The sequence below is a fragment of the Sciurus vulgaris genome (genome assembly GCF_902686455.1).
Source record: "Sciurus vulgaris genome assembly, chromosome: 14".
NCBI lineage: Eukaryota > Metazoa > Chordata > Mammalia > Rodentia > Sciuridae > Sciurus > Sciurus vulgaris.
The window spans coordinates 12396293-12422482 of record NC_136475.1 but is presented as its reverse complement, the minus strand read 5'-3'; the positions used below and the strand labels follow the sequence as shown (position 1 = coordinate 12422482).

General features: G+C 43.5%; 1 protein-coding gene across 11 annotated transcripts in view; it reads left to right on the top strand.

Moving 5' to 3' along the window:
• The window catches only part of TBC1D8 (TBC1 domain family member 8), a 115525-nt gene that overhangs the window by 55029 nt on the left and 34306 nt on the right, over nt 1-26190 (top strand). For 8 of the 11 annotated variants that reach the window (XM_079110999.1, XM_079110993.1, XM_079110990.1 and 5 more), the window contains 2 exons: nt 19863-19981; nt 23583-23811. The exons of 1 other annotated variant lie outside the window; for it this stretch is intronic. In XM_079110999.1, the coding sequence (XP_078967125.1) occupies nt 19863-19981; nt 23583-23811 (348 nt within the window). Of the gene's footprint in view, nt 1-19862; nt 20019-23547; nt 23812-26190 lie in introns of those variants that run through there. 2 more of the 11 variants (XM_079110992.1, XM_079111000.1) reach the window with 2 other exon arrangements.

Genomic DNA, 26190 nt, shown 5'->3' with positions numbered 1-26190 from the left:
ATTTGAATTTTTGTGTCCTTGCTAGTTTGGCTTCTGGGGAGTTGGCCGGGTGGGGAGTTAGCACAATCTCTGCTGTGTTCCTAAATCCACCCCTTCAAATGTACAGCCATGCAATGTAGTTCTTAACGGCTGTATAGCATTCAACCCTGTGGCTGTAGCTCGATTGACTCATCTGGTCCTTTATTAGATACTTAATTGGTTCAGATTTTTCAGTACTTTCAAAACAATCAAGCGTCTGTTCACACCCCATTTCCAGGACACTTGCTGTCCCCACAGACCATCCATTTGAAGTGTTTTGTGCCTGCGGGGCTCCAGACACCTGCTTGGTGTTGGGGGTTCAGCCATCTTCCTCTCTCCAGGTTTGTCAGTGGCTTGCTTTCCACCCTCATCCTGCCGACATCGGGTTCTGAGTAACCAATTGTTCTTTTCAGGGTGCTCTTCCTGGGTTGAGGATGGGAGTCATGGGTGCATTCTGTTCTGGGGCTGGTGCTGTTGACTGAGATGCTTCGACTTCTGTAGGCGTTACTGGGGCGTCTTGCATGTCGTTGACTTGCCCTCATACTTTATTGTGTGCTGAGCATTGAGAAAGGATCCTGCCCAGGAATGTGGGTGTCTAATGAAGTAGAAAGAAAAAGGGTAGGAAAGGTCCTGGGTGGAACCAGCTCAAGAGTAGGAATGGGAAGAGCGGCCTGTGAGGAGGATCCCTGTCTTTTCCAGGCTCCTGTGTGACAGGACAGGGAAGTAGAGGGGGGCCTTTAAGAGTACTTTTTTTCTTTTAAACTAGGTGGAAGAGAGAGTTAAACTATTTCATGAGTGAACTGTGTTATTTGGCAAAAGATCTGTGGATAACAGGTTGGAAGGGAGACAAGTTGTTATTACTATTTTAATTTCACATGGACCAAAGTCTCTCCAGGCTTGTAAAGGTGCCTCGCTTTAGGCAGAGAGAGAAGTTGTGAGCATCGAGTGAGTGGCTTGGGGTTGTAGACAGAGGAGCATGCGCAGTCCTTCAGGCTAGAGCTCAGACATGCGTTGTGCTGACTCCCTGCTGGCGCTCAGGTCACTTCTTTTTTCCTGCCTCCCTCATGGAAATAAAAGTTCCAGTGTCTCTCTGGCTGCTATCCCTCCTGTGCCAGGACAGCATTGGGCATGTAGTCAGTGCCCAGTAAAGCATGGTGGGTAGATAGCAGGGAAGCATGCAAAGAAGGTGACCGAGGCCCCTTGTTGAAGATTGTAAGGTGAAGGAAAGTGACGTGTCCAGATGGCCCCCTGACTTTGCGAGGTCAGACTTCACGATTTGTGGACTTCTCGGTCATGTGGAAGCATAGCCGTACAAACCTTGGATTTTAAACATTGGCATGGTATTCAATAAATTACATGAGCTCTTCAACACTTTATAATACATAGGCTTTGTATTGGATGGTTTTGCCCAACTGCAGGGTAATGGGTGTGTTCTGAACATGTTGACAGGAGCTTAGGCTAAGCTGTGATACTTGGGGATTAGGTCAGGTTTTTTTGACAGCAATCTCAATCTCACGATGAGTTTATTAGGATGCAACCCCGTTGTCAGTTGAGGAGCATGTGTAGTCACAATTAAGATTTCTTGGGTCCTTTGTGAAAAGGCAGGGCACAGGCCTGCTCAATGAACATTGAGCAGTCAGACCACTTCAAGATAGAGGTTATGTTTCTTTCTTTAAACAAAAATTTTTTTTATAAACTGCACATAAGAAAATTTACTATCCTAATCATTTTGTTAGTTGCATTAAGTATTTTCACAGTGACATATGGGCATCACCACCATCTGTCTCCAGGACACTCTCAAGTTCCCAAACCGAATCTCTGCACCCATTAAAGTCTCTGCTCCCCTCTCCCCTGGCAGCTGCCATTGCACTTCCTGCCTCTGCATTTTAGAGGAACCTCATATGGCGGACTCATACTGCCTTATTCTGTGACTGGCTCAGCTCACTTGGCACAGTCTTCAAGTTTCATCCATGTTGCTGTATGTGTCAGAATTTCCTTCCTTGTTAAGACTGGACGAGACTCCATTGTACGTCTGCCTGCGTTTTAGAATCACATATAATGGTTGTCCCGTGAGTAGAGTTAAGGACACTGTACAAGGAAGCAGGAGGGCCGAATACCAGGAGGTAATCTCCACTCAGCTTGGGGCCAGGGGAAGAAGGTGGAGAGGAGCAGGAGTGATGAGAGGACCTGAACCCTGCTGAATTGACCCTAAGCCGTGACAAATTCTCTGGGGTCCCTGGGAGGACAAGGAGGCTTTGCCCCTGGTTCTATGTGCCTGGTGGTCTTGATTAGTCGTGGTCCTGTTCTGCTTTTGAGAAGTCCAGGCCACGGCAGGACTTAGAAGTTCCCATGTGAGATGTAGCTGGTTCTCAGTGGTATTGCTGTTATTGAAACACATGCTGTATTCTTCACCATGACCCGGAGCACTAAGCTCATTGTTGTCTCTGCCTGTTTTCCAGGAAGCAGAAATAACATTGGCAGGAACTGCAGGAGTTTGAGTTCTCTGCTTAGAATCATTCCAAGAATTGATTTGCTTATGTGATAATTTGATTCCTGTTGCTGTAGATTGAAGGCTTAGGTGCACTCTCTTTTCTGATTCCCAAAAGAGGACTTAGAGGCACAGGCAGGAAAGGAGTTCTCCATGGAACATGGCTGAAGGTTGAAAGGCTCTGAGGAACTTGCCAGACCTTTTGTAGAGATAATAACACTCATGCCTTTACAGACCTGAGTTTGGATTTCTGATCTTCAAAGTAGTTTTGGAGTTGCTTGTAGCAGCCTAAGTGCAGAGTTTTCCCATTGCTGGGAAGATCTGTGGCATGGCCTGGAGGCAAATGAGAGAAACAGGAAAATAGGGGAAAAGCAAGGAGCTGTATTGTCGTGGGAGGGTCAGGAGCTGGAGTTCACGGGCTGGTGTGCAGGATGTTGATGCAGAGGAGATGTGATTGTGACGTGGTGTGCAGGAGCGTGTCTGCATAGTGGGAGGTGGTATGTGTCCTCAGCCTGGGTATCTGGGGTTCAGCGTCTGCAGAGTCAATCAACTTTGGATCAAAAATTTTCAGAAAAAAAATTACCTTTTTACTGAATATGTACGCTCTTGTTCTTGTCGTTATTCCCTAAATGATAGAACAGCTGTTTATGTATCATTTACATTGTATGAAGTTAGTGAGTAATCTAGAGATAACTGGAAGTGTACGGGTGGATGGGCCCAGGTTCTACATCAATACTACATACCATTTCATCTTAGGAGCCTGGCCATCCTTGGATTCTGGTATCTTCAAAGGGTTCCAAAATCCATCCTTTACAGATACTGAGGGGCAACTGTAGTTTGAAGAAAGCTTAACTAGTAGTTCAAGTTTGGAAAGTGAAGAAGAAATCTTTTTGAAATTTTAAAGATCATGAAAGGAAGCCGAGATAATTTTGATCAAAAACATTGTTTATGAAGAAAAAGTATGCCCGAATCTTCATTATGTCAGCTTAGGATCAGAGTTCCTTAACGAGACCCCCAGAGCACAAGAAATAAAAGCAAGAATCAATAAATGGGATGGATTAAAACTTAAAAGCTTTTTCTCAGCCAAGGAAACAATTAATAATGTGAAAAGAGAGCTTACAGAGTGGGAGAAAATCTTTTCCACACATATTTCAGACAGAGCACTAATCTCCAAAATTTATAAAGAACTTAAAAAACTTTACATCAAAAGTACAAAGAAACTGATCAATAAATGGGCTAAGGAACTGGGCAGACACTTCACAGAAGAAGATATACAGGTGATCAACAAATATGAAAGAGTGTTCAACATCTCTAGTAATGAGAGAAACGCAAATCAAATCCACCCTAAGATTTCATCTAACTCCAATTAGAATGGCTATTACCAAGAACACAAGCAATAATAAGGGTTGGCGTGGATGTGGGGAGAAAGGTACGCTTTTACATTGATGGTGGAGTTGCAATTGGTGCAGCCACTCTGGAAAGCAGTGTGGAGAATCCTCAGAAAATTTGGAATGGACCCACCTTTAGACCCAGTTATCCCACTTCTCGGTTTATACCCAAAGGACTTAAAATCAGCGTACCATAGTAAAGCAGCCACATCAGTGTTTATAACGGCTCAGTTCACAATAGCTAGGTTGTGGAACCAACCTAGATGTCCTTCAACAGATGAATGGATAAAGAAACTGTGGTATATACACACAATGGAATATTATTTAGCCATAAAGAAGAATAATAGTATGGCATTTGCAAATAAATGGATGGAATTGGAGAATAGCATGCCAAGTGAAATAAGCCAAGCCCAAAAAACCAAAGGCCAAATGTTTTCTCTGATAAGTGGATGATGATATGTAATACGGGGTGGGGAGATGGCAAGAGTGGGGCAGGAGAAGAATGGAGGAACTTTGGATTGTGTAGAGGGGAATGGGGCAGGAGGGAGTGGGGGAAGGAAAAATAGTAGACTGAGACGGACATTATTACTCTATGTACATGTACAATTACATGAATGGTGTGGATCTACATCGTGTACAACTACAGAAATGAAAAGTTGTACCCTATTTGTATACAATGACTCAAAATGCAGTCTGTAAAAATAAAATTAAAAAAGGGATAAAAATTTATAACAGCAAAAAACCCCCAAAACAAAACATCATGTGTGTTCTTAAAAATGAAGAATCATAGGAATCAGGCTTTCCACTTAAAAAGATCTCCTTTCCTTTCATGCTTTCTGCATTCGTTCCTCTCCAGAGCATGGCAGGAGGTGTAATTGTCAGTCTTTGGAGAGGGAGGAGCAGAAGCAGGAGCTTGGCCATTTGCAGGCCACACGGGGCACCAGGGTGCTCCCTGGGCAGCTCAGCCACGGGCTGAAAGTGTGCTTTCAGAGTGTTCTGACGCATAGTCTTTTATCGTGCCCTTGACCCTGGCTCGTGTTTTGGTTTCTTGGATTCTGCATCACTGTTTGCTTTGTCTTTGGAGAGAGAGTTTTATTGAGGAGGAAATGTTCCAGGGTGGATCAGATTAGCGTCTTCCTGAACTTCATGCCAGGGTAGCAAAGGACAGATATGCCAACTAGATTTTTTTTTTTTTTCCAAGCCCAGAACATACTAGGTGCTTCAAGGAACATCTGGGAGGCAGACCAGCAAGAGGACTGTTAGAATTTTCTGGGTCCACACTCAGGTCAGGCAGGGTGAGTTGTCACACTATTTTCAGTTGCTCAGTGTCCCTTTAGGACAGCACTGGCTGGAGATTCCCCTGTGGCGTTCACTTTCTGAAATGGCTGAGGGGCGCCTGCTTATGTACCTGTTATGGAGTTATGGTCACCAGGCTCAATGTTTTTAAGTAGTCGGGGGTACCTATGCACAGATAAAGACATTCGCTGCAGGTTTTTTCCTTCCATGAGGGGTGTCTCTTAGAGTTATAGCAGGTGGATGCCCGAGTCTAACCTTTAGTACATTTCCAGGTCAGAGTGGTGTTAAAAAATGTCTTTGGAGCCTGGCACATGCCTGGAGTCCCAGCAGTTTGAGAGGCTGAAGGAAGAGATCACTGGAGCCCAGGAGTTGCAGACCAGACTGGACAACACAGTGAAACCCATCACAACCCCAAAAGACAACAGAGCTTTAAACCTGGAGTGAAACTTTTCTCTGGTGTCTTACAGGTTGCCTCACTTCTGTGTTCAACAAAGGAGACTGCCCGAGGGGGTTCCTCGCAGGTATCTAGGTCAATCTCTTTAGTTGTAGATGGTTCCCAGTGATCAACCCTGGACAGCAGAAGAGCAGACATACTAAAGCTCCTTCTCCTTGGCTGTTTTGCTAGACCGGCATGGGGTGTGACCTCCTCCTCCAGTCTTGCTTGAATTCTGTGATGTCCCAGAGGACTCTCTCCAGGGTTGCTGTCTCTTTAGCTTCTGTGACAGATGTGGAACCTAATATGTCCAAATTGTCTGAGGCCAGGAGTTATTCCGCTTTAAAAATTTGAGGTTGACTCTTTTTTCTTTCTTCCCTTTCCTTCGAGCAGACGTGAATCGTCTGCATAAAATAAAAAGTTCCTTGTGTGAGACCTGTATCTGCGGAGCGTTTTCTGGGAGCTAGCTACGAACCATAATTGCCCCTAACAGGTAGAACATATGTCTATAGAAATTTGTCAATGTCTTCAATATTTTTATTTTATTGGATTATACATTTTCAAAATAGTTTCAAATTATCTTCTGTATATCGGTTGTGTCCATTTTGATATATTGTTTTTCATCACATATTTTAGTAATTTGGTTGTTCTCCTTTTACTCATTGTAGTGTGGCTAGGTGTTCATCAATTTTATTGTTTTTTTTTTTCAAATAATAAACTTTTGTGTTTTGTCAATTTTTTCAAATGTTTCTTTTGTTTCAATTTAATTGATTTTAGCACCGATTTTAATTATTTCCTGTCTTCTACTCTTTTTGGTATTGATTTGTTCTTCTTTTCCTAGAGCTTTCAGATGTAATGTTGTTATTTATTTGTTGACTTTTTATTTGTTAATAAATAATTTGATGCAATAAATTTTCCTCTTAGTACTTTATTCATAATATATCAGAAATTCTGGTATGTTGTATTAGTGCTCTCATTTACCTCTAAGTATTTCATCCTTGGTTTCTTCTACTATCCATTCATCATTCAGTTGTGTATTATTTAGTTTCCATGTGTTAGAAATGATTTTATTTTTTATTTTATAATTGATTCCTAATTTCAGACTATTATGATGTGATAGAATGCAGGGCATTATCTCCATTTTTTGTATTTATTAAGAGCTGCTCTGTCATAAAATATGGTCTACGTTAGAAAAGGAACAATGTGCTGCCAAGAGAAAAAAGTATATTCACTCATTGATAAATGAAATATTATATTAACTGTTAAATCTAAATTATTGTGTTATTCTATGATTTCTTTATTTAGTTATTGTTTAGAAGATATTTCAAGTAGTGAAAGAGGTATGCTAAAGTCACCCAGTATTATTGCGTTGTGCTCTACTTGATTCTTGAAATTGAGAAGGGTTTTTTCTGTTTTTTTTTTTTTGTTGTTGTTGTTGTTGTTGTTGTACATAGATGCTCTATTGTTTGGAGCATAAATATTTAAAATTGTTATGTCTTTCTGCTGTATAGTTCCCTTCAGTAGAATGAAATGAACTTCTTTATCCCTTCTGATTAACATGGGCTTGGAGTCCACTTTATCTGATATAAAAACGGAAACCCCTGCTTCTTTATGTAATCCATATGAGTGATAATTTTTTCTTATCCTTTCACCTTTAGTCTGTGGATGACTTTACCTATGAGGTCAGTCTCTTCAAGACAGCATATTGTTGGGTCTTGTTTTTTAATCCAATCTGTCCATGTTATTGATTGATGATTTTAGGTCATCAATATTCAAGGATATAACTGAGATATGACTTTTTCCCAGTCATTTTGTTTTATTTCTGGCTTTTAATTTGCTTTAGTTTATCTTTTGACTATTCATTTAGTGTACTTCCACCCTTTGCTAGTTTTCACTTTTCTTTTTCACTTCATTCTCATGGAATATTTTGTTGACAATGTTCTGTAGTGCAGACATTCTAATTGTGATTTTTTAAACTTGTGTTTATCTTGGAAGATTTTTATTTCATCTTCAAATCTGAAAGCTAATTTTGCTGGGTGTGAAATTCTTGGTTGGCATCCATTTTCTTTCAGAGCTTTGAGGGTCTGGATGGAGAAATCAGTTGATATGTGAATTGGATTTCCCTTATACATAACACACTTTTTCCCTTTCAAAGCCTTTAAGGTCTTATCCTTATTCTGTATTTTAGTTATTTTCACTATAATTTGTCTTGGTGTGTGTCTTCTGTAGTTTTTTACATTTGGGGTCCTGTATGCTTCCTATATTTGATTTTCGATTTTATTCCTTAGGTTTGAGAAATTTTTTGATATTATGTCATTGAAAAGATTGTGCATTACTTTTGCTTGTATCTCTGATCCTTCTTCTACCAGATAACTCTCTTAATTGTTTCTTCTCAAGTTATTCCATAGTTCCTGGAAGTTCTGTTCATGAATTCTTAGCATCACTGCATGGTCAACATTAAAAAAAAAAAAAAAATTTTGAGGTTGAAAGCCCCTTATCCAAAATGAGTGGGACCAGAAGTGCTTCAGATTTTGGACTTTTTAGACTTTTGGAATATTTGTATAATGAGATATTTTGGATATGGGACCCAGGTTTGAACACGAAATTAATTTGTTTCATATACACCTTCTATACATAGCCCGGAGGTAATTTTATGCAATACTTTTAACGATTTTGTGCACGAAACAGTTTCGTGGTATGGAATTTTTCCACTGGTGGCATCATGTTGGTGGTCACAGAGTTTCAGATTTTGCAGGATTTGGGACTTTCTGGATGAGGGATGCTCAGCCTGTAATAATAAGGAAGTTCAGGGAGTGTGAAATTCTCTGCCCTGTTGTCTCTCCTTGCTTTTATTTCTGAACTTACATTCTCTGTTCATCAGCTTTTCACTGCTGTGACCTGAGCATTCAACAGGAACAACGTGGAGGAGGAAACGTAAATTTCGGCACGTGGTTCCAGGGGTTTAGTCCATGGTTGGCGAAATCCATCGCTGGGGCCCAAGGTGAGGCAGAACATCATGGAGGAAGGGTGTGATGGAGGAAAGCTGCTCAGGATGTAGTGACGAGGAAGCAGAGAGGGAAAGGGGAAGTGGCCTTCCAGGGCACATCCCCAGGGACCCACCTCCTCCAGGCACATCCCACCTGCCTACAGTACCACCCAGTCCACTGAAGCTGGGATGGACTGATGAGCTCACGGCTCTCGATCTCATCGCTTCACTCCTGAACACTGCTGCGGTGACGTAGGAGGCGCGGTGGAGGGACCTGGAGACACCTCATATTTCTTACAGGCAGGACACATATCCACATTTATACCTTTTTGGGGGGCACTAAGAAGGAGTTTGCCACTTTTTTCATTGTAAACATTTCCTATATAACCCGCAGAGGTGGGGCTGTTGTAGAAGACCTGCAGACTTGTCTCAGAAGCATCTGGATCGAGGTACCGCCCATCCTGCCTTCCCTTCCTCTCTAAGCCTCCCCCACCCCCGAGTATTTTAAAACAAACCTGAAACATTCTGACGCTTCCCTCCTACAAATCCAAGTGAACAGCTCTGAAGTCTGGCCATTCTTCAGCTCTACTGTGCCATAGCCATGATCCTTGGTGTCACTTGATTGAGCCTATTCCTGGGCCTCCTTCTGGCTTCGGGACACCTCCGTAGGTCTAGGTGGCTCTGGTCTCACTTCACGAGCGACAGCCAGCGTTTGGCCGTTGTGTTTCAGTCAAGTTCCTTTCACCTCTCCCTGTCTTCCCTTCTCACGTCACTCTCCTGAAGAACTTGGGCCCATTTTAAGAGGGATGTCATGCGTAGGGCCTTTGTCTGTTTCCTTCAGTCCACTGCTCTGACCGTGTTTCCTGCAAACTGGAAGTCAGTGAAGGTGTGGCTAAACTTGGATCCATTTTTTTTTTTTTTAGGATGAGTACTTTTTTTAGGATGAGTACATAGTAGGGGGTGCTATGTATTGTTTTTCCTCTCACCACACATTGTGAGATGTCTTGTTCTTGGAGATGCTGGGTTTGGTTGGTGAGTTCACAGGGTGGCTTACGTCCTGTTCCTTCCCCTCTGTTCCCATCTAGTGGCTTTTAGGCATTATGATCATTGCCTGAATTTTCTTTTTCTCTATGGACTTTGCAAATGGAGACTTTTTTCCCCTTATCTAATCAATCCTGTACACTTGTCAGCTTGAGTTTGTCTTTAAAGAACTTTGCCTCCTTGGCAGGGGCTATTTAGTCATCCTGAGACAATGACTTTATAAAAGAGGCAGGAGATGCTGGCCTTCGCCCTTGAATTGCCCGTCTGCATAGGGAGCTGGCACCCTGGTCATCTGCAGTGATGACTGGGAATTACTTTTTGTTTTGCTTTAGCTTTTTTTTTTTTTCATTTTGCTGTCCCCCTTCCCTTTTAAATATTTTCAAGTCAAGCCTCTCCCCTTCTCACATTTCATTAGGAATTTTTCCAACAGAGAAAAGTGGAAAGCAGATTGTATAGTCAACATTAAAAACTGGGAGTTTTTTAAAAATAAGTTCACCGTCCTTTTTGAAATGCAGAGTCTAGCATCTGCCTGTTGGAGCGACTTTCTGTCTCATCTCTGTTACTCTTTGTGCTGTAGTTGGAGTGTGGTTTCGTCGCGTTGGAACTTGTGCAGATCCTTCATTCCTTACGGCATTGACCTGGTGGGGCCTGTTGAGGTCCCCCGGCCGTGAGGGATCCCCCTTCCTGAAGGTATCAGTGTTGTTCTTGAGAGACTGAGTTAGTTTTCCTGGGACTGGTGGTGGTCCTCAGGACGAGGTTAGTTACCCTAAGTGTGTCACTCTAAAGTGTTTGGGACCCTCAGCTTGCTCTCTTACTTCCTCTTGCACACGTTCTTGCAGGTGATGCCTTCCACCATGTCATGACATTACCGGGCCCTGTCCAGATGGGGCCACCTGATCTTGGACTTGAAGCCTATAAAACTATGAGCTAAATTAAACCTCTTTTTTAAAAAACTAAATTTCAAAAAAACAAAAACAAAAACAAAAAAAACCCTAAATTTCCCAGTCTGAGATATTTTGTCATAGCAACACAAGATGGACTAAGAGTGCTTTCTGGTTCAAGATGGCAAATTCTGTCTTGGTCATTTCCAGCTTCTTCTCTACAATTTGTCTTTCTTGCAAACAGCCTGGGCTCGGTTTGGCGGGGGAATGATATTTAGGGATTGCAGTCTGGGTCAGGTTGCTTCTTGTTACTGGGTCATCTTTGCTTCTAAAGCTTTTCAAGTCAGTGTAAACATAGGGAGTATGTGTGATTGGGAAAACAAATGAATTCAGCCATGAAACTACATGGTTATAACTACATGGTTATGTCTTTTCTTGTACACGGAAAACTTTAATTTCTAACAATGTTCCCACAATTTGTCCATATATAGTATATGCATACATATCGTTTCAAAATAATATGAATATTGCTGTTCATAAGAGTACTTGAATGAAATTTAAGTTCTTGCAGCTTTATTTGGCCTTAGAATATATTTAGCTATAAATGTAGTCAAAACACTGACTAAAATAGTTATTTTTTCTGTTGTTATTTCAATATCCAATAAATTTTATCTCCCCCCCTTTTTTAAAGATTTTTTTTCCCCCTTATGGATTTAGTCTAAATTCTAAGAAATGTGGAGCACTGTCATCATTCCTACATGAAACCTATAAAATATGGAGCGTATTTGTAGAGAAATTGTCAGTGTCCATTCCTGGCTCTTCCCCTCTCTCCATAGAAACTTTTCTTTTTCTGGCTTGGCCTTACACTGATTGGCTTTATAATTCTTAAATACACACAAAAGGTCTTCGTATCCTCCACCTTTCTTTCCCCACGGTCCTTGATTCTCTGTTCCGTGCCTTGCCTTTTCATCTACCAGTGCAGCCATGAAATCATCCCATACCGGAGTGGAGAGAAGTGTTTGTTTTTCTTTCACTGTGTAGGAAGTACCATGGTTCATACAGACCTGTGTTTGGATCATTTTCCACCTTTGCCGTGACAAATAATGCCCAGTAAATATTTTGGTACCTAGTCATTGTATGCTTTTTTTTGTTGAATACTCGTAGAAGTGGGATTGCAGGGTCAGAGGGTAAATGAACATGACATTTTGCTCAATATTGGTAAATTCCTTTTCCTCCACTGGGGCTGTTCCATTGAGAAAAAAAAAAAAATCCCAGCAGCAATATATGAAAGTACCTGCTTTCCCACCAAATAGTCAAAAGTTAAATTGTTAAACTTTCTGATTTTAGCCAGGGGGCGCATGCCTGTAATCCCAGTGGCGCAGGAGGATTGAGAGTTCAAAGCCAGCCTCAGCACTGGTGAAGCACTAAGCAACTGAGTGAGACCCTGTCTCTAAATAAAATGCAAAACAGGGCTGGGGATGTGACTCAGTGGCTGAGTACCCCTGAGTTCAATCCCTGGCACCAAAAGCAACAACACCAAAAACTTTCTCAATTTTTGCCAACCTGATAGGTAAGATGCTGCTTTGGCAATGTGCCCCCCCCCTTTTGTTCCTTTTAGAGATACATGACAGTAGAGTGTATTTGGACACCTTATCCATACGTGGAGTATAACTTCCCATTCTGTGGTTGTACGGGATGTGGAGACTCACTGACTGTGTATCCGTATATGAACATAGGAAGTTCTGTCCAGTTCGTTACTGTCTTTTCCATTCTCATCCCCCATCCCTTCCCTGTTGCCCTTTCACTAATCCACTGAACTGCCATTCTTCCCACACCACCCCCACCTCTTGGCACGGTTTTAATTCAGTCTTTTTTAAAAGCTTTCACGTTTAAAGGTTGTTTTGAGAAATTCTTTGTTCCTATTAATTGCCTGGTGTTTTAGTTGGGTGGTTTTCCCTGTCCCCCCCCCCCCCAATTTCTAGGTACCATGTTAGGAATATTAGGCATTTATCTGAGATAGAAGATTAAAAATGCTTTTCTAGCTCTTTTTTCTTTGGGAGGTTTTGTTTTTGGTGTGTTTTACCATGTACCTTTTTTTTTTTTTTTTCCTTTTTAATGACGGGTTTGTAACTCATTTCTTTCATAGTTTCTGATTTCGTGTCATGATTAGGAGGACTTTCCCATCCCACGTCTTAGAGGAATTCACCTCTGTTTCCTTCAACTACTTGTGAGTTGATTGTTTTTTCAGTAGTTTTTTTATTTTTTAAATTTAATTTCTTCTAAGAGTTGTGCATGGCAGTAGAATGCATCTATACATTTTGATAGATCATACATGAGTGTAATCTCCATTCCTCTGATGGATACATATTGCAGGATCACATTGGTCATGCAGTCACACGTGTACATGAGGTGATCATGTCTGTTTCACTCTGCTATCAGTACTGTTTTTTCGAAGCTGTTACTTCATATATTCTGGCCTCTGTTTCTGATGAGAAATCTTTTTCATTTTTCCTGCAGAGCTGTGTCATTCTGATATTCTGATTATTAGGGGTTTATGCCACTTTGATTGAGATGTTCATGTTCACTGTGATATTCGGTATGGTTTTCTTTTTCCCCATGCTTTTTCTGCTTGGGGCTTATTGAGATCCTTGGGATTGTGTTTCTTGTTTTCATCATACTTGAAAATTCTCAGCCAGTATACTTTAAATACATGATTTTTTCTGTTCTCTGTCCCCCCGGGAATTCCAATTTCATGTGGTATAGTCTGCTGCTTACAACACAGTGCATCTGGTCTTTTTGCTATTAATCCTTTTCCTTTTAAAGTTTCTGTGAAGTTCCTTAATCTTTTATCTACCATTTCTAGTCTGCTTTTAATCCCACAAAGTATAGTTCCCATTTCAGACAGTGTAGTTTTCGTCCGTCAGGGTTTGATTGGGGTGTGTCTGTCTGTCTGTCTCTCCTATATATATATGTGTGTGTGTGTGTGTATGTGTAAGTACATATAGATCTCGAACCCTCAGCTTCCAGACACATGCCTTCCTCTGTCTTTTAGATGTATCGAGTATAGGTTGAGTAGCTGCTTTATGTTTTTTTCTGTTCCTTTTGATGGTGCCATTTCTGGTTCTGTTTCTGATTGTATTGTTGTTGTTGGGTTTTGTTTTGGTACTGGTGATTGAACCCAGAGGCACTCCACCACTGAGCTCCATCCTCAGTCCTTGTGATTTTTTTTGAGACAGGGACTCACTAAGTGGCCCAGGCTGACCTGAACTTTCCATCCTCCTGCCTCAGCTTCCTAGATACCTGGGATTACAGCTGTATGCCCCTACTGATTTATTATTATTTTTTAATCTGGTTATAGGTCACTTTTTTTCTATCTTCCATTCCCACTTCTGTTTCTATGAAGTGCATTTGATGGTACTAAAATGAAGACAGTTTAATGATTTAAATTATAAATTAAAAATCAATTTACTTTCAATGTCAATTGAGTTTGATTTCAGGTATTGCAAACACTTGTATTTATTACAAGTATTTTTTTAATTAAAAATTTTTTTTTTTTTTGGTACCTGGGCTTGAACTTGGGTGCTTAAACCACTGAGCCACATCTCCAGGCCTATTTTGTATTTTATTTAGTGACAGGGTCTCACTGAGTTGCTTAGTGCCTCCTTTGCTGAAGCTGGCTTTGAACTTGCCATCCTCCTGCCTCAACCTCCCAAGCTGCTGGGATTACAGACCTGTGCCACTGTGCCTGGCTATTACAAATACTTTTGAAGGCAAAAGGGCAAGAAAATAATATAAAAATATTTAAAACTATATTAGTGAGAAAAACACATGGGCAAAAACCTTGTAAATTGTGGTGCTCTTGTAGGATATTACAGTAGACCACATGCATTAGATCTTGCTGTATCCACTTTGAGAATGTGCGATTTCTGAAAATAAAGGCTTTTGGTCCACACGTCTGTCACCCTCAAATTGTTACTTGCATTCTCTGCCCTGCGTTACTCTACAAAGGGTGAGTGCCAAGTGACATTTAGGAGCAACACTGCCATGGCCGTTACGCTTTTCCTAGCCCTTCGTAGTCTGGCATTTAGTCAGTGGATGGTTAGTACTGGCCAGTGGAGAGATGTGTTGCCATTTCAAAGGAACAGACCTGCACTGTGCACTTAGAAATGCCACGCTGTGATAATTAGACTTAGGTGGCTGGAGAAGGCACTTGATCATGCAGAAACAGTGGCTTTTCAAAAATTTATATATATATATATATATATATATATATATATATATTAGTTGTTGATGAGCCTTTATTTTATTCATTTATTAATATGCAGTGCTGAGAACTGAACCCGAGGCCTCACATGCTAGGCATGCGCTCTACCACTGAGCCACAACCCCAGTGCAACTGGGGTCAAGATATGTTCGTGCAGAAGCTGTAGGTAGACAATGGGATGCTTGTTTTATTTCCTGAAAATGCCCCTGAGGAAAACCTGAGAGAATAAGTATTGGGAGTGTTTCAGCCCGAAGGCCTCTGGCGCTCCGGCCCGGGCGGTGCTGCAGGAACACGGGGCTGATGCACACGGCTCTCTTCCTCACCTAAGTGCTGTACAGCTTGCCCAGCAGATGGTGACCGCAATGCCTGACATTTCACATGTATGAATGTGTATATGTGTGTTTATGTGTATACATGTATGTGTGTGTGTATATATGTAATTTTTGCTGGTACCAGCGATACCTTATGATTTTCTTTTTTTCTGGTACTAGGACTTGAACCTAGTGATGCTCTACCACTGAGCTGCGTCCCGAGCCCTTTTAAAATTAATTTGTTTTTAAATTTTTAAAACAGGGTCTCACAAAGTTGCCCAGGCTGGCCCCAAGCTTGTGATCCTTCTGCCTCAGCCTCCTGAGTGTGTGGGATTACAGGAATGCACCAGTGTACCTGGCTGCTTTATGCTATTTTAATGAAGATTAATGATCTCTAACAAAATACCTAATGCATTCTAGGTATTCAGAAAAAAAAAATCTTTAAATCTCATCTTTCCATGACTTTGGTTTTTCTCTGGAAATAGAAAAGTTTTTTTTTTTTTTTTTTTTTTTTCCTGCCAAATTAGAGGACTTAATAAAACAGGTATAGTTTAGCTAATTGTGTCCTTCTGTTACGATGCATGATACTGCTGTGAATCTTGGTTTTAGAGGGCTCTGTGAGTCTGCTCGAACTGCCATAGCAAAACACCACAGACCTGGGGGTGAAACAACAGATTATTTTTCTCACAGTTCTGGAGGCTGGAAATCCGAGATCGAGGTGCCAACAGGGTTGGTTCCTGATGAGGCCTCTGTCCTTGGCTGGCAGATGTCCTCCTCCTTACTGTGTCCTCACGTGGCCTTTCCTGAATGCACGCACATTCCTGGTATCCCTGGTGTCTTCTCGTGAGGACCCCAGTCCTACTGGAACAGGACCTTACCCGTGTGTCCTCACTGGGCCTTCATTACCTCTGACAAGCCCTTTCTCAGTTACAGTGGGGTGAGGCCTTGAACATAGGAATTTGGGGGCATCACATTCAGGCCCTAACATTTCTCCTGTGCTTGGTTTATGGAGGGCTGATGCAGATGGTTGGAAACACAGTTAGTGTTACTGTGTAGACTTTTTATCATCCTGTCTACAATAGACGGCAGATTTGTACTTATTTTCTTTCTTTCCCAACCCTCCTATGTCTGTGATGTTGTGACTTTCAGACTGTTTCTGCCCATAGCCTGGAGAGAAATACATTTACTAATATGTATATATTCACTAATAAATTACTAGCAAATAATTCACAATTCAGTAGCTACCTTACAAGGCGGCATGCATCCCATTTAATGTCATTTTTTTTAACACTATTTTCAGTGGAACTACTTCATGAAGTTTGCAAAACGCTGCTGTACTGTCGGTTCACAGCTATGGTGTGTGACATGTGGAATGACTTTTTCAGTCCTTCGAGGTCACGGATGTGCAGTCGGCTTGCCTTGATGAATGGTATTTGGGAAGCCCATCCTAAGACTTCCCTGCAGAGGAAATGATAGTTTGGAAAGTTTCCCTGCCATTTGGCAACTTCTGTAGGAAATTGACAGTAGAGTGGAAAAGTTTGATCATGTTGATGTCTTTGCTGGGAAAGGTGCACACCGAGGCTTGTATTTAGGAGCAGGGTAGGTTGTAGTAAAATCTCCCTGTAGCTCAGCCATGATAGAGTTTACGTATTTTCTCTTTCAAGGTGTGGTCTTGGTTTTGGTTTGGAATTATCTTTCCTTATAAGCTCCTCTGCGGTAGATAGAAGAATTATTTAAAAGTCTGGTTTTCTGATGTCTTTTTTCTGAGGTCTTAATTCCGTGGTGACATGTTGCATTAGAGCTTGGTTATAATTTTATTCATGTTATTGAATGTTATCAGTTGGAAAACCACACACAGCTAACTGTTAATAGTTAACTACATTGGCCCGTGTGAGCTGATGTAGCAGGATAATGAAAATGTATCATGTCTCCCAGAAAGGTGTGGTCAGGAAGGTGGCCTTGCAGGGGACTCTGAGCTCCCTCCAGGTGCAAACAGAGTGGCTTTTTTAGTGTCCAGCCACAGTGCATACTGACCTAAGGACTATGTGAAAGCTACTGAAAAATTCAAAGGTAGCTTCTTGTGGGAGGACCCCAGGGCATTGCAAGGTTGTCAGTGTGAGATCATACGCTGGCTCGCCCTTCTTTGCTGTATGACCTTGGGCGAGTATCTGAGCCTCCCCTTTCCTCCTCCAGTCTTATTACAGATCAATGAGATCATGCCTGGATAGACTAGAGCCACAAAGGCGAGAACTCTCTCCCCTGGCTGTTCCCCATTCCTCCACCTTTTTAAAATTTTGATAAATGAGGAGTACAGGAAAACAAGCAAGACTCAAGGCTGGTAAAGCGATTTCCTCTTTAGTTTCTTCTTCCCTTATTTGTGCAGGATCCTGACCAGCTGACTTGAGTGTGACAGGTAGTAAAGGGTAAAGACAGAAGGAGAAGGTCTCACAGTACCAGGGAGGATGGAGCCCTGGCCACCCCCAGGTTCCTGTGAGCTTTACTGGAACCCCACTTTGTGAGTGACGGACTGTCCTCATGATCCAAGACACCATTGCTGACCCACCAGGTTTAGGGGTGCTCTTGTGACCTGCCCCTTCACAGCTCTCACCTAGGGTGCTGAGGGGGCAGGGAGACCGCAGCCAGAGGCAGGTACAGCAGATGTCCAGCTGAGCCAGGCCAGCACGCACAGCGAGTCTTAGTGCCTTAAGAGCCAAGGGCCATTTCAGGCCAGATAGGAAAAGGTTCAGAAGCCTCAGGAGAGCCACACCGTGGAGGCTGGAATTGCTTGGTGTGATTTTGTTTGAAAATGAGTTTCCCCAATCCTAAAACACCAGGAGCCCAAAGGACCAGGGCTTTCAGGATGCCAGAGGAGCCCCCTAGAGGGAGGCAAGTAGAAAACAAGACCCCAGAGCTAGCTCCTCCGAAGCTCCAAGGGGGCTGCTGCTAAGGCTTCTGGACCCTTAAAGAGCAAGATGGGAGGTGAGAGGTCTCTGGTCACGTCCTCCTGGGGCCTTACCTGGGAATAGAGACGTGGTGGAGAGAGACAGGGACAGCCTCCCAGTGCTGACAGACTGGCTTTGGTGATGACCCAAAAATGTCACCTTAGGCCATCCTGTGTCTCAGCATTGCACAAAGGAACCAAGTTCTGTTGTCTTGAGCTTTTCTTTTTCCTTACAGGGTACTTTTGGGTACTTCTTTTAATTCCATCCCAAGTGCCCACTCAGAAGGGCAGTCCTAATACAGATGTTCTTCATTCTCACAGACCCCAATCTGCAAGTTCAGAGTGAGCCTTCTGGCCCTTTCCTTGAGAGGTACAGGTTGCATATTCCTTATTCAAAATCCCTTGGGATCAGAAGAGTTTTGGATTCTCTAGGATGATGGGATATTTGCATGTACATGATACCATGCTGCCCAATCAAAACATAAAATTCATTTGTTTCATATGCACCTTATCCAGATAGCAGGAAGTTACTTTTGTATAGTATTTTCAGTCTTGTTCATGAAGTAGTGTGTGTACTTTGAACCAGAAATCAGGTATGGGGTTTTCCACCTATGACATCAGTAGGAGCTACAAAGTTGCAGACTTTGGAGCATTTCAGAATTTAGATTTCCAGATTGGGTTGCTCAACCTGTGTTACAGGATATTCACATGAATCTGTAGTGTAGGAGAGGAAGGCTGCAGGTGGGATAGAGTGGGAAAGGAAGTTCAGTTTTGAAAACACACATGTGGCATTTGGATATTGTGACTCTAGTGGCCTTTGTGCCTTACAGTGGCTAAGTTATTGTGTACTATTGTCTGGTATCCTTTAACTTCTCTGAGTTTAGAATATATCCCATGTTCCATTTGGAAATCCAGCTGAGCCACACTGCCTGGTCCTCACATGCCTTTTCTTGTCCAGGATTGTGCTTGCTTTACTGAGTGCTTCACTGAGTGTCTGCTATGTGCAGGACCCTGCACTGGGAGCTGGGCACGTGATGTCCTATGCTGGAGTAGCCATCATGCAATAGTGATGACTAGGAACCTCCTTGTAGAGAAAGAGATGACTGAAATGATCGTGCCTTTGGTTAATGGTGTTGCTCAAAGCTCCAAAAATATGGAGAAGTTTCTTAGTTGCCTTTGAAAGGAATTAACTTACCGTAGTTGACTTCATGCTATTGTTTTTTAATGTGAACCTGATCTTATAGTTTTTAGAGATACTGCTGTAAATGATATGAAGTGTCCATTTGTAAACCTGTGAAATTCCTGGCTGTTGCTTGTCCGTTGACCAGGGCCTGTTGCAGTGACAACAACCTTGTGAGGACCTTCCCAGGAGGTTCTTCCCCTGTGAACGTGACTTTGGTACTTCTCCATGGGCCTCTCTTCTCCCGGGAGACACTAAGTGAGACTGTTGAGATTCGTCTGCCACTTGGGCCGTGTTCCATGCTGGAACAGCTGTACCATTGTAAATGCTTCTGACACTTGAGTGGTAGGTGCTCTGCACATGATCAAGGTGTGCAGGGTGGTCACAGGACAGTCCCAAGGCTTTCCTGCTTGGTGAGCTGGCCTAGGTGGCCATGGGACTGAAGTTTGTAAGTCCCAGTGCAGTGGCGGGAGAGACAGTGGCACCAGTGGAGAGTGCCAGCTTTCAGTGACAAACGGTGGCTCGGGGTGTGAGAACCCTGGCACAGGACGTTTACGGAACATTAACACAGGCACTTAATGTTGGCAAAACGATGACTCTTGTTTTTCACTCTCTCTCTTTCTATTCTGATCCAGGTGCCACGTTAGAGGAAATCAACCAGCACTGGGACTGGCTGGAACAGAATCTGCTCCATACTCTGTCTGTGTTTGATAATAAAGACGACATGGCCAGCTTTGTCAAGGGGAAGGTGAAGGTAGGCCCTTTGATCTCGACCTTTCTCCCCATGTCAGGTAACTCTTCATGACATTTTGAACTCTGCCACGTACCCACAGTCTCCACCAGTCCAATTGCACTTTTCGCCCTAATGCGCAAAGCCAAATTAGTCCAATTTGTTACCTGTCAGTCTTTGCAGCACATAAAGATGCACCTGAAATTTAGGGAAAAAAAGGGGGTGGTGCTTCATGCTCAGGCCTGATTCCCGTTATCTTTTACAGATATAAAGGTCGTTTTTTTTTTTTTCTTGTGGGGGGACCCATAATATTAAGATTTCTGTTTTTGCAGAGCAACATGTTACTGTCTTCCTCGAATTAGTTATTTGAGACTCATTTTCTCTTTAGCTGTAACATTTGTCACCACGTTGGACCTAGTGCTCTGGTCCCACTAATAGTGGATGTTTGTTCTGCAGATGTTAATTAAATGGAGTTACAGCCAGTTAAGGTCTGCGGAGGCAGGAGAGGAATCTTGGGAGGTATTTCTCCATACCTCCTGCCACTTACATTGTTACGTAACTGGTCTCCTTGCAAGGACATGATGGTGATTGGTGCTTTAAGATCCTGTTGGGCAGGGGCGTGTTTCCTCGTTTACAGTGAACTCTCCTTACACACTTGAACACATAACCCCACAGTACAGTTTTCTTCCCTTGGGATAAAACCTCCCCAAACCATTCCCCCTTTCCTCCCTCTTCCTGTCCCTCCTTCCTCCCCCTCAGTCCATTTCCTCTATTCAAAGGATCCCCAAATGTGGAATGAAGTTGTCAAAATACTACCGTATGCATACGTGAATATATGACAGTGGATTCCACCTGTGATGCATACCTATAAAGCACTAATTAAAGACCAAATCCGTAGTAGAGAGCCCACTACAAGTAGGAAGCCCAGGGGAGGGAAATGGAGCTCATTCTATTCCATGCCTGTACGATGACGTCAGAGTGAACCCCACTGCTGTGTGTAAGTAGAATGCACTGATAGAAACGTGGTGAATCTCCCAGACCGTGGATTTTGGTTTTTTGAAAACAAACCTGAAGAGTTCCAGCTTTTAGTAAAGGGTGTCAAAGTGAATTTTGGTTTTAGAGGAAGAAAGAGAAGCACTCTTTTCCGTTTGGGGACGGGGGATGTGAGCAGGATGAGTGAAGAGCAGGGGTGACTGAGGCCATCCAGTGCTTGGCAGCCAGGGCATGACCTCTTACGTGTGGGGTCAGAGCTGACCTGGGCTATGGTACAAGACACACACAGCTCTCGGGACACCCCTCATCCTTGCCGATGGACTGTGCCTCGGTGTCCTGTGTCAGATGGGACTGAGCATCAGTGACACTTGTCCTGCCTCTCTTGGCCTAACGTGAACTGTAGTGGTTCTTTTCTTGAGGTGTTTTCCTCACTTGGGAGGAAGGAAATTGATTTTTGCTATGCTGCTTCCTGAATCCCTTCTGTAGGAGAAGGAACAATGTCCTCTCCCTAGGTTCTGTGGTTGGGACCCTGGAAATGACATCGCTATGCAGCAGATGAGCAAGAGAGAAAGAGTTGATCTGAATGCATGCAGAGTGTATACATGTGGCAGAAACTCAGCCTTGTAACTGGTAGGGTGGTTAGAATCGACCTTGCACAGCACCTTAAGGGATAGCAACCAGTTGACTGAGGACTGAAGTGATAGGAAAAGGGGTCCATCTTCTGGGGTGGCGCAGGGTCGGGGAGGTAAACATGGGGGAAACTAATGGCAGGGGAGGGCTATCTCTGTGAGGCTGTGTGAGCCCCTCATGCTGCCGAGATCTAGAGGTCAGAGGTGTCTTCCCAGGACCAAGGGGGACATGCCTGTGCAGTTGGAGAGTCCCTCCTGACTTGAGGCAGACGGGGCAGGGCAGACAGCCTTTCTGGTACCCTGTCTTTTTTGTTTCTCGATTATCTTTGGCTCAAAGTTATCCTTATGGTGAAGTGGAATGTTTGGGGGTGACAGTTTTGATCTGTGACACTTCAAAGCTAGTATGTCCTAAAAAAAGAAAGGAAGGAAGAAAGGAAGCCTGAGGAGGCAGTGCTGGGGAGCGAGAGCACATGGTGGCATTTGTTCTCCCCACTCCTCGGGCCAGATCCACAGGGTGTGAAAGGAGGGTCTTTCCTGGGACCTTGACTGCTCCATAAAACTTAAAAATCCCTCTGCTTCCGCTCTTCTGGGAGCAGACACTGCAGCCGTGACAGTTGGGAGGCCCTATGGCCACCATCACGTCTGCTTGGAGCCTCTGGGTCCTGTTCTCGGCCATGCCAGTCGGCTCCAGAGCCTGATAAATAATGAAGAAAACAGGAAACTTCACCAGCACTCAGGCTTATTTTATAGTAATTATGATTAGATTATTGTAACGTGAGTGCCCAGGTTTCATTTCTAAAAGGACTTACACAGTGAGGATTTGGTAACAGAAAACAGACTCATCTTAAGAAACATAGGCTCTCATAAGACAGTCGTATAAAACACAAATGAAAATGTTAAGAAAAAGAAAAGGACAGGTAACAACAGACTGTCACCCTTGAGAAATGGGCCACAGGTTCTATTCTATACCCTTGTCACCACCGCAGATCACAAAGGTCCCTTCTTGGTGGTGGTGGTTGGCAAAAGAGTTGCAGTGTCAGATTGTGCCCTCTGCTCTCTCCCGCACACCCAGGGGTTTAGGAGTACTTCCCGCCTCTGGAAGCTTGGCCAGGGTCCTCCCTTCTACCTTCAACAAGGACAGAGTGGACGGTGGTGGTGCACGGCATTAGCCTCTCCAGATCCTGCAGTTTGCTTTATACTGACCTTTGTGAACCTGATGAAGACATTCCTTCGTGTTTTAAAGAGACTCTTGTGTCCTAGTTACATAGTTCCTCGGGGCTGATGTGAGTTCCCACTCCAGAGCCAGTCACTGGGTTTCGCATCTCTTGTGTTGGTTCACTTTTCATCGCTGTCACAAACACCTGAGAGACTGACTTAGGGAAGGTCGGTTTGGCTCCCAGTTCTGGAGGCTCCAGTCTGTGACTGGTCAGCCCCCTTGCTCGTGAGCCTGTGATGGGACAGCACATCACGGCAGCCGCTTATGGCAGAGAAAAATTGTTCACCTCATGGCGAGCCAGGGAGCAGAGAGGAAGGGGCTGGGGTCCCAGTGTGGGCTTCAAGGGCCCACCAGACGCCACCTCGTGCAGTTCCATCACCTCCCAATACCCTAGCTGGGAATCAGGCCTTTAACACATGGACCTTGGGGAGGCATTGAAGATCCAAACTGTAAAATGAGTGTAGGGAGGATCTGGGAAATAATTGTGAATTAAAATTCTCAAAACCTAAGAAGTCAGCTGATTCAGCCAGAGCTTCATGGTCAGTAGGTGACCGAGAGACTTGTTCTTGGGCTTTGCAACCTTGTGATGGTTAATCCATCCCTGCTTTTTAATTTTTTTTCCTGGCTGTGGCTGTTTCTGGGTAGTGGACAGGGTTGGTTGTCGTGGAAGCAACAGAGATTTCTCAAGTGACTAGGTGTGTCTGTCCTTCCTGCTTCCTATCCCTTCAGCTCTCTTCCTTCCCTTTACCCAGCTCCCTGGATGAAGGTCCTATCTTTTGTGCCTCAGGCTCTGATTGCTGAGGAGACCAGCAGCAGGCTTGCTGAGCAGGAGGAGGAGCCCGAGAAGTTCCGAGAAGCCCTGGTGAAGTTCGAGGCCAGGTTCAACTTCCCCGAGGCAGAGAAGCTGGTCACCTACTATTCTTGCTGTTGCTGGAAGGGCCGGGTGCCCCGCCAAGGCTGGCTGTACCTCAGCATCAACCACCTCTGCTTCTACTCCTTCTTCCTGGGCAAGGAACGTAAGTGAGGCTGGTGTCGGCATCTGCATTGATTTGGTCCTTCAAGATAAAGTTGGCCCTGGGGTTGATTGGCATGGCTCCTGAGAGAAGCCATTACCGGTTAAATCCCACAGCAAAAGATTTAAGTAGATGGTTGAGATGACAGCAGGTGATACTGGATTAGTTTCCAAATGATTTGTGCAGATAATTAAGTTGAAGTATACATGCTACAATGAAGGAGCTTGATTTTTTTTTTTCCTTGATTTTTGGAGACAATTCATTTTTCTGCTATCTCCAGGAGCATATCTGTGTAACTTATTTAAATAGCTACTCAAGACCTTTTACTACCATAGATCCTGTTGAAGATACAGTATCATATCTGATGGGTGAATATTTCTAAAGGAGTAGCATGTACTTGTGCTTCTTAATGAGAAGGACATCTTTTAAAACACCCGTCCTTGAACATCATGACTGTTGTATATGCAGAACGCTTTACCTGGGTCCACTTCAAGTCCAGAAAGAATTTATGACATCGCACCAGCAGTGGGCACTGTCCTCAGTACTGGCATTCCCACAGGAAAAGGCAAGGCCACACGTGTCAGTTGTGTGTTCAAGGTTTCAAAAGCCATGCCATTGACAGCACTTTCAGAAGCCATTTCAAGAGCCTGTGCTGGGTGGCACGGGAGACGCACACGTGTGTGGTTTTCTTCATTTATTCTCCAAGTGCAGCCAGTGGGAGGCCTCCTCCTGAATGTGTGCTGTGGCCAGCCTCCTGCACATGCTGTTTTCTCTTTCTGTCTCTCCAGCCTCGGTTCTGATGCCTCAGCACCCTGCCCTGTGTGCCCAGTCCTCTCCTGACCTTGCTTGGAATGGGCCCGGCCTAAGCTTGGCCCTCCTTCTTTCTGATATGCTTTTCAAAATGAGCACCCTGCTTTTGCTTCTGTCCTTAGACTTAGCATCTTCGGAAACTCCTGTTTGTCCTTCAAAACCCAGTTCACATTGGTCACCTCCACCACGCCTTCCTTGGGCCCCATATAATGCACGCCATGTCTGTTTCTGGGCTGGGTTCCATCAAGTTGGTGTTGCTTATTTGCTTGTAGGTTAGTTTTTCCTGTTTGTGCTGCTTAAGTGCAGGACTTCACACAGCAGTCACTTCATGAACTCAGGTAGGCAGTGTAGACGAAACTAGTGTGGGCGGAAGAGCTGGGAGAGCTGGAAAAGAGTAGTCCCAGGCCTGAGGCCATTTAAAATTCTAAAAGCACTGAAAGTGGTATTGCTAAATAAATGGAAAGAAATGTTATAATATGACATTCATTCTCTACTTTGACGTGAAAAAGAAATGAATTAATTTTGGACACTAATGATTGTCACTAAACCTAATTGTGTTAGGATGATGATATTTGGAAAGAATTAATGATTCCTAATATTCAATCATGTTTTTCAACTTATCTGTGTGATGAATCAGCTAATAGATGTAAGACTTTATCTTCTCCCCCTTTCCTCTGCGTTAGCCTCCTGCCTATTACTGTATCAAAAATAAATCTGGGCTGGGTAGTGTGGCACACGCCTATAATCCCAGTGACTCAAGAGTCTGAGACAGGAAGATCACAAGTTCAAAGCCAGCCTCAGCAAAGGTGAGGCACTAAGCAACTCAGTGAGACCCTGTTTCTAAATAAAATACAAAATAGGGCTGGGGATGTGGTTCAGTAGCCAAGTGGCCCTGAGTTTAAGCCCTGACATCCCCCCCCCAAAAAAAATCTGGGACTAGCATGTTGGTTTAAAAATGTATCACCTGTACTATATTACATTATTTTTATTAGTAGCAGTAGTACTGAGGGTTGAACCCAGGGCTCTTTAACTGTTGAGCCCTGCCCCACCCCCCTTTTGAGACAAAGCCTTGCTAAGTTGCCTCAAACTTGGGATCCTCCTGCCTCCCGGGTTACTGGGACTATAGGAGTGTGCCACAGAACCTGGCTATCTTTCTGGTAGTGCTGGGAATCAAACCCAGGGCTTCACACATTCTAGGCAAGCGCTCTACTACTGAGTTACGTCCCAGCACCTATTTCCTTTTTCTTAAGTGACAGAGTCTTGCTTTGTTGCCCAGGCTGGCCCCAAAACCCTGGACTCAAGACACCCACCTGCCTCGGCTTGCATATAGCCAGGAGGTGCACACACTCTGTGCCTGACTGTACTGTATTTCCTTAGCATTTCATAAAAACTGCTTGTACTGTCTTCTAAGCGTAATAAGAGTCATGTGACACAGACTTGATGCTCAGCCCTCTTCTGTAAAGGAGACATGAATAACCCTCTTGCACACTCCTTTTTCCTCTACCTTGATGTGTGAGTGCTGTTTTTGAAACTAGAGTTTGTGTGATTAAGAAACTTTTGCATGACTGTTTA